Source organism: Mus pahari, chromosome 19 (genome assembly GCF_900095145.1).
Source record: "Mus pahari chromosome 19, PAHARI_EIJ_v1.1, whole genome shotgun sequence".
NCBI classification, from domain to species: Eukaryota; Metazoa; Chordata; class Mammalia; order Rodentia; family Muridae; genus Mus; species Mus pahari.
The window spans coordinates 9849316-9856855 of NC_034608.1; the positions used below are offsets into that span (position 1 = coordinate 9849316).

The window sequence follows — 7540 nt, forward strand, 5'->3', positions numbered from 1 at the left end:
ACAGCCTTGGTAAATTAGTGTCCAGATTTCTTTATTACAGGGTGACAGGATGCATGGAGTCCAGGTGGGGTGTTTTCAGTCCCTGCGAAGGTTCTTGAGCCTCTCTTCCAGGTCTGCATCAGCATCAGCCAGGGCTGAGGCTGGGGCCTCTGCTTTCTTTCCACCAGCGGCCACACTGAGTGAGCCTCCAGTGGAGGGAAGGTCTGCAGAGAGAGTTGAGAGTCAAGGGCTGTGCTTTGTGTTGAGGCTAAGCTTTGGGTGGGAAAATAGGTGGATTTGGAACACTCACTTGACAGCTCATCTGTGAGGCTCAGTCCCAGCTCATCCAGGACCTGGGACACAACAGCATCACTAGGAAAGAAAAAGAACTCATCAGGACTATGAATGGGTAAGGTTCCTGGTAAATATCCCTGCCTTTCCTGTTAAGTCTCACACCTCTCCTCTTCATCTTCCTCATCACCCATGGCATCATCAATTGCGTCATTCATCATTTCTTCTTTCATGTCCATGATCTCTGCCTGGCGTTCAAACTCCATCATGATCTTCTGGATCTGGGGTAATTTCAGCTGGAAGAAGGCAGGGAGGGTAAGTGACCTGCCTGAAGGTCAATGGGGATGGGAAAGTGGATTGGGAAGGACAAACCTGTCTGTTCATGGTGCCCATGGCCTTAGTAACACCCTTCATGGCTTGTGCCATTGAGTTGTTGGATTTTAGAGTCTGTATCTTGAGGGACACAGCCTGGATGTTGGCCCGCATCAACACAAACTTGCGCACATATCTCCGGGTACGCACTAGGTCTTTTGCCATGATTCGAACAGCATCCTGCAGAATGGGCAAGAGAAGGATGAAGCTGTGAGGTTATACTTAAGGTCACTTGCCCCTCAAATCTCACCCCTCCCTCAGGGATATCACTCCTCAGCCCATATATAGCCCAGAGTAGCCTCCTACTGACAATTCTGCCTCAAACCTCCCTTAATGAGGAGACTACAGGCATCGGCTACTAACCTAATACGTGTGGGGATGTGTATATAAAAGGCCTAGGCTCAGTCCCTATTTCTTTCTTTTTCTTTTTTAAAGATTTATTTATTTATTATATGTAAGTACACTGTAGCTGTCTTCAGATACTCCAGAAGAGGGCGCCAGATCTCGTTATGGATGGTTGTGAGCCACCATGTGGTTGCTGGGATTTGAACTCAGGACCTTTGGAAGAGCAGACGGGTGCTCTTACCTGCTGAGCTATCTCACCATCCCCCCCCCCCATTTCTTTCGATGTACAGTCACCTCCAGGATATCTACAATCTTTTTAATTTTGACTCCTAGACTGTATCAAGAATCTGTCTTGGGAGCCAGGCAGTGGTGGCACACACCTTTAATCTCAGCACTTGGGAGGCAGAGGCAGGTGGATTTCTGAGTTCGAGGCCAGCCTGGTCTACGGAGAAACCCTGTCCCCCCCCCCCCCAAAAAAAAAAATCAATCTGTCTTGGCCCAGGGATATGACTGAGGTAGTGCCCTGCCCCACATGCAGAAAATCCTGGAGTCCCTGGCAGTGAATTAAAAAGAAGTTCATCCAGGTTGTATCTAGAATCACATACAAATCCACCCAAGGTGCGGCTTCTATTCCCTACCTAAATGTTGCTGGCACACCCCCAGGAAATACCATCTCTGAGCAATTGTTCTTGTCCTTACTGCCATCCTTAACTCTTGCCTGTTCATCACAGCTCACACTGCAACCCACATTTCTGTGTGTCTGGTCCACCTCCATTCCTTAGCTTTCTTGGTTTCCCAGTTTGCTACATGGCTTGGCAACACTTGGCTGTCATTTGCTTGATGGCTAGCTTTCTGGAAGCTCACTTGTACTATCTGTGAAGAGGTCCTCCCTGACACCCCAAATTGGGAAATTACTGTTAAAATGATAGTTTGCTCAAAGCACTGTTTCACTGTTATCCTCAAAACAGTGGCTGAGATGGCACCTTGCATCTTCCCATACCACTTGATACTTACCATCTGGCCTTGCTTTGCCATCTTTTTGATGTCTGCAATGATTTTCTTTTCCTGGGTTTCTAATTTCTGTCGTTCCCTGTCCAGCTCTCTCATGGCTCGGTTCAGGGCCCTCTGGTTTTGCCGAAGTAGTTCCTCTGGCGTCTTCCGGCGCCCAAACAACAGGTCCATGGTGGTAAGACTCCACCAGCACGTCTGGGACAACCGTCAGAACTTGCTGTAGTGTGCAGGGCCCAGAGCAGCAAAAGACAGAAACGGTCATAGAAGTAGACAGGGTGTAGAAACAGGAGGTAGACTTGAGTAGTCAAAAAGGATTAGCCGGTGAGAACTAGTTACACATTTTTCTGACTCAGGCACACCCACTCTACCCTCTGCTTCCACAGATGATGGGCAAGCCTGTTTCTGACTTAAGGGTGTGGTTCTGAAGTGTTCCAGGGACCCAGACCTGAGTAAGCACACCAAGGTGATTGAGTACTGAGGAGGGGGTAGTTGTGAGGTCCCTCGACAAGGGAGGTTAGAATGGAGTAGATTCTGAAATGTAAGTTAGAAGCTGGGCCCTAAGGTGGGGTAATGGACATGAATGCCGAGGAAACCAAGCTCGCCGGCGTAGGTGTGACGTTCTAAGCTCGGGACGTGACAGAGACACAGGTCTTGGAGATGTTGAGCCTGCGTACCGAGGGCAGGCAGAGGTGAAGACCTCGATGTGGGCAGGGACAGGCGGACCGCGCGGCATCCGATGCCCCAGCCTAATGCCCCCTCCTACGCTGCCTACCAAACGGGACCTGCGGCTCAGCAGAGACCACTCACCGGAGCCGAGAGAACGATGGGCTTCCGCTTCCGGGTCACGCCCCTACCCCTCCGAAGCCTTGAGACTCCAACGACAACCCCTCCGCTCGGTAGCCCCTGCTGCGGCCGCCGTTTCCGGATTAAACGACCTGACGTCACACAACCCACCCTCTCCGGGAATGCTGGGAAGTGCTAGGACGCACGCGCACAGCCAGCCACAAAAAGCGCATGCGCATAGGACCACGCACCTCAGCAGAAGGTACAGGTCCCACCCAAGGCAGGCCCATGGCGGGAGCACAGCACGACTGGCTATTCATTCTGGAAGGCCCATACTCCACCCACTTTAGGGCAGTTAATTTATGGTATCTTAGCAAGTGCTTGGCACGAACCAAATTAGGCCCACACATGGCATAAAGGGGCAAGCCTGGAAATGACTTGTAGGCTCCCTTATGTTGGTGTAAGGTCCAGGAGCCGAAATTAGCCCATTCTTCCATTGCTTGCGCCTCATCCCAGTGAGTGGTCCCACCCAACCCTCAGCCACACACTTATCTTCATTATAGACGCTGGTGGACCTCACTTGTACCTCCCACCCCACAGAAGGAAGAGGCAGAGGCCATGCAGTAACATTCCCCTTTAATAGCCTGGTGGGACCTCCAGTGGTGGTGGGGTGGGTTGCTTGGGCCTAGCGACCCAGGCCCATTGCCCACTTACCCCACAGTCAAGAGTGGGGAGTTGGACAGCACCCAGCGGGAGGGGGGGCGCTAAACAAGCCAATTCATTTCCCATCGCTGAGCAGGTCGGGGAGGAGGCAGCACCGACCATAATCACGTGGTGGTCAAAAAAAAAAAAAATAACTAGGGGCAGGTGACAGGGAAGAGAGGCAAGGCCAAGGCAGGGGCCAAGGCTACCCCACACACCTTACCCGGGCCCCCAATAAATATTTGCAGGGGATGCCTGGGCCGGTAACCCTGGCAGGGATGGGTAATTCCTAACCCTATTTCAGGCAGCGCTCGAAGTAGGTGGACCCGATGTAACCACCTCTCATGGAGCGCTGCACATTTTGTTCAAACAGCCGCCGGTTGTTCTGCAGGACCTCAGCAGCCTCCTTGTTCAGTGGGTCCTCAGGGTTGGGCTCCTGTGGCCAGTACAAGTGGAAGTCAACAGGCAAGAGAGAGGCAGATGGCCAACAAACCCTCAGCCTCAAATGCCTAACCCGACTTACCAAGAAGAGATACTGCAGGCCATAAATTATGGAGTTTATCGTAAGGACTGGCTTCCAGTCCTCTCTGTGGGCAGAGAGCATCAAGGTTATCAGGGGCTGGTGAGTGGGAGGCTGCCACAGGCCCTGCTAATACCAAACAGGTCAGGCCCTTAGAAGGCCCTTTAACATTGAAGAGTGAGATCTAAGAAAGAGTGAAGATATGGAACAGGGCAGGCCACGGAGAAAGCCAAGGTCAGGTCATTAGAAAAACAAGACAGAAACAGATTGACATAAAGGGGAGGGAAGGACAGAGATGGACGCAGTGTCCACACAGGGCTGAGAGGATACCTGGAAGGCAGTGCCCTCACCTGAGGATGTTGAGGCAGACGTTGCCCTCGAGGTCAATGTTGGGATGATATACCATTGTTTCACACTTCACCTTGGGAGGGTCATGTGGGTAACCCTGTCCCACCTGGCTCGAGAAAAAGAGAAATGAGATGGGAAGGTGTTTTGGCTGTGCCTCAGTCTTCTCCACAGAGCTACCTTTTTGCACACTTGAGACTCACCTTAAAGCTGAATACAAATTTGCCACTTTTGTAGAAGCCCTGGAAGAGGAAGGGGGAGAGTGCATGAACCTACTCTTATGGGGCCACCCCTGCTCTGTTCTTGGGAATCCCGCCGTGTTTTACTCTTACTTCATCAGGACAGATAACCAGCTTGAAGTTGAGGAGGTCGTCTGGGTCTGAGAAGCTGATGTCACAAGTCTTGGGCAGGTTCAGCTCGTTAATGTCTAGGTTTGGACAGCATGGAAAGGGAGAGAAACAGGTAAAAGAAAGGATGTCTGGGCATGTGTCAGGAGCACCCACAAGTTCTCTTTCTTGACCGAAGAGCTTTGTGTGGTGTACTTTAACTCAGTCTGTACACATTCTTTCCACTTTCCAGTCTCTACATGGACTCTTCTGGATACACAGTATCCCATATACAAGCATCTTCAAGTATAACTGGTCGCCCATGTCTTGGAAAAACCCTTACCCGGCTAAGTCCTCCACAAGTTCCCACAACACAGTCCCCAAGAACCTCTACTCCCATAACCCTTGCTTCCAAGAACGCTGAGCACCTTAAACCTGAGGTTCTCTAGCTCTAGTCATTATCTCCACTCACTACTGTTTATCTGTCCACCGCAATTCAAGGACCATGACACCGCCCCCGCCCCAACACCAAGTCACTCATTCTCATCAACCATCCAGCCTCCACTGTCCTTCTTCTCCATATGATTACAAGCCCAAGTTCCCATCTGATCCTTGAGATCTCCTGTATGGGAGCTTAAATTGACCCGCACTCACAGTTTTTAGTTCCTGTCACCTTCTTTTCTCCCTCCTCTTCACCTCAAACTCAAAATTGCTCTGCCTGACCCCCTAGACCTGAGTCTTGGGCCACGAGTCCCCAGTTTAAAACACTAAACCGTCTCCTACTTATCCCCAATTCGTAACCTTCACAATCTTCACGGCACGGCACCCCAGAGCAAAGTTCCCGTCTGACTCTCAAAACTATACCCCTCCCCTAACAGATTCCGGGTCCCTAACACTCCAGGCCCGAGTATCCCAACGCCCCATACTCGGCCCCAATCTCTGACCCTCCCTAGTGACCGCACCCCCAGTCCCGCATCACAACCCTCGAACCCTGACCCCCGATACCAAATATCAGGGGCCGCATTTTTTCGCCACGGTCCCTGACCTCGAACGCAGGGTCCCGACCCCTACCCTTCTGAATCCGGAGCTGCGCCGCCGACGCCTTCTTGCTGCTGCCCTTGGTGCCGCCGGCCGACTCCTCCTCCTTCTTCTGCTGCTTCAGCGAGAACAGCTTGATCATCCTGCCGCCGCCGCCGCCGCCGCAGCCGCCGCGGGGCCCGGGACCCCGGCCACCCGGCCCCCCGCCGCCGCCTGCGCCGCTTCCGCTCCTCGGACCCGCTACCGCGGCCTCCTCCGCTGCCGCCCGCCCGGCCTGCCGCGCTGCTCCGCGCCCACCGCACGGCCCGCCTCGGCTCCCGTAGTCCGGCTCTGGCCTGGCTAAGCACCTCGGGTAGGTTCGGAGGTGCTCGGGAGGACTCGGCGATCCTCGGCCCCGCCCCTGCTACGGCCCCCGCGCCCTCCTCCCCTCTTCCGCTCGGGTCTGGTGAGGCCCCGCTGCGGCTGCGGACGCCGCCGGCCTTTACCGGTCCGCCGCTCTCCCGCCTACTTGCTCCCTCTGCTAGGAGGCTGCGGCGAGGTGGAAGGAGGAGGCGGCAGCCGCGCTTGCGGCGGCAGCGTACCGCAGGGTACCGGTGGAGTCTCAGCTTCCGCGGCAGGCGCGGCTTCGATGCGGAGGTCGGCAACGGCCTCGGGCGCCCGGCCGCTTCGGCACTTTCCGTCGCCTGTCCGCTTCGGTTTTTCCTGCCTCAGCTGCGCTCTGCGCCTGCGCAACCCTTGCAGCCCCCCTGGTTGCTCCTCATTGTAGTTTGAGGTTCGGTCTTTTTCGGTTAAGCTCGGGTATTTCCGTTTGTGGCGGTGACTATTCGGCGGTCTAGCGGGTACTTCCTGGGATGCGCACCCAGTAGAGTAGGAAACAGTGCTTGCAACCATTTTTGAGCGAGGAGGGTAGTGGCCGTTTGGCTCTTGGTGATTCCATTCACTCTTATGCGGAGCGCAGCGGGACCGGGCTAGACTGGATCCTTGCTCTCTGAGGACTCAGCAAAGGCAGGGCCTGGACGTTATAAGGGTCGTTGTCGAAGGGTGCAGAAGCAGGCTCCCTTAATCCCACCGCAATCCCACCCAGATTCGGATTGATGTAGACTAGTTTAAAATTCGAATTGTTCTGGAGGCTTGAGGCATCAAATTGGCTTGAGCCCAGGCGTTCAGGGACACCCTAGGCAACACGTCGAGACTCTAGTTCCTTAAAATAGATTTATATTGTGCAACAGGCGGTGAGCAACTGTGTAGTTCTAGGGTCCAGGGTGGACGTGAGTATAGGGCTCATAACTACGGCCTAGAGAACAGCAGAAGTGGCACTGTGCCTCTCGATTGGCCTATGTTGAGTGAGTTTAGGGTGCTTGGGAGGCAGAAGGAAAGAGCTCAGGATGGGTCAATGACTTCTGGCTGTCATCTAGGAATCCAGCCAAAGCCAGAGTCTAAATGCTTCTGTTGCTTGTCTGGTTACAGCTTGAAAAACATGGCCAGAACAGGTTCAGACTCTGTTCTGCTCCTATAAAGGCTCTTTGCCATCTGACAGCATTTGTGCCACCCAGCATGACCCATGGTTTTACATTCCAGACTTAGTACGCCCTTGCCAGCAGCACCCTCCTCCTCCTGACTTTTTAAGGCTAGCTCATTCTGAGATCCAGACAGATTATACTAGAAAACTGTTCATTACTGTTTTCTCAGCTACCCTACTCTATCTATGCTGACTTTTTTGTGCAGCTGTTGTTTTTCTGGCTTTCTTTCTTTCAGATAGGATCCATCTCTGTAGTCCAAATTCAGCACGTAGTCCAGGCTGATTTTTTTTTTTTTTTTTTTTTTTTTT

The 7540-nt window shown here is 53.1% G+C and overlaps 2 protein-coding genes across 3 annotated transcripts; both read right to left on the reverse strand.

Moving 5' to 3' along the window:
• On the reverse strand, nt 1-2989 carry Chmp2a (charged multivesicular body protein 2A). Of its 2 annotated transcripts, none has more exons than XM_029531850.1 (6): nt 2673-2989; nt 2002-2215; nt 643-822; nt 436-566; nt 290-351; nt 1-203 (listed from the first exon to the last, which is right to left on the reverse strand). In XM_029531850.1, the coding sequence occupies exons 2-6, from the start codon at nt 2167-2169 to the stop codon at nt 76-78; spliced, it is 669 nt and encodes a 222-aa protein (XP_029387710.1). In that variant the 5' UTR covers nt 2170-2215; nt 2673-2989; the 3' UTR covers nt 1-75. The 2 variants fall into 2 exon arrangements, with proteins under 2 accessions (XP_029387710.1, XP_021074762.1); XM_021219103.2 differs by having other exon boundaries at nt 15-203; nt 2806-2988.
• A 409-nt stretch (nt 2990-3398) lies between these two features.
• Nucleotides 3399-6098, reverse strand: Ube2m (ubiquitin conjugating enzyme E2 M). Its single transcript, XM_021219106.2, has 6 exons — nt 5746-6098; nt 4681-4775; nt 4552-4590; nt 4354-4457; nt 4007-4070; nt 3399-3919 (listed from the first exon to the last, which is right to left on the reverse strand). Exons 1-6 carry the CDS (start codon nt 5852-5854, stop codon nt 3779-3781), a joined length of 552 nt encoding a protein of 183 aa, XP_021074765.1. The 5' UTR covers nt 5855-6098; the 3' UTR covers nt 3399-3778.
• Nucleotides 6099-7540: the final 1442 nt, after the last annotated feature.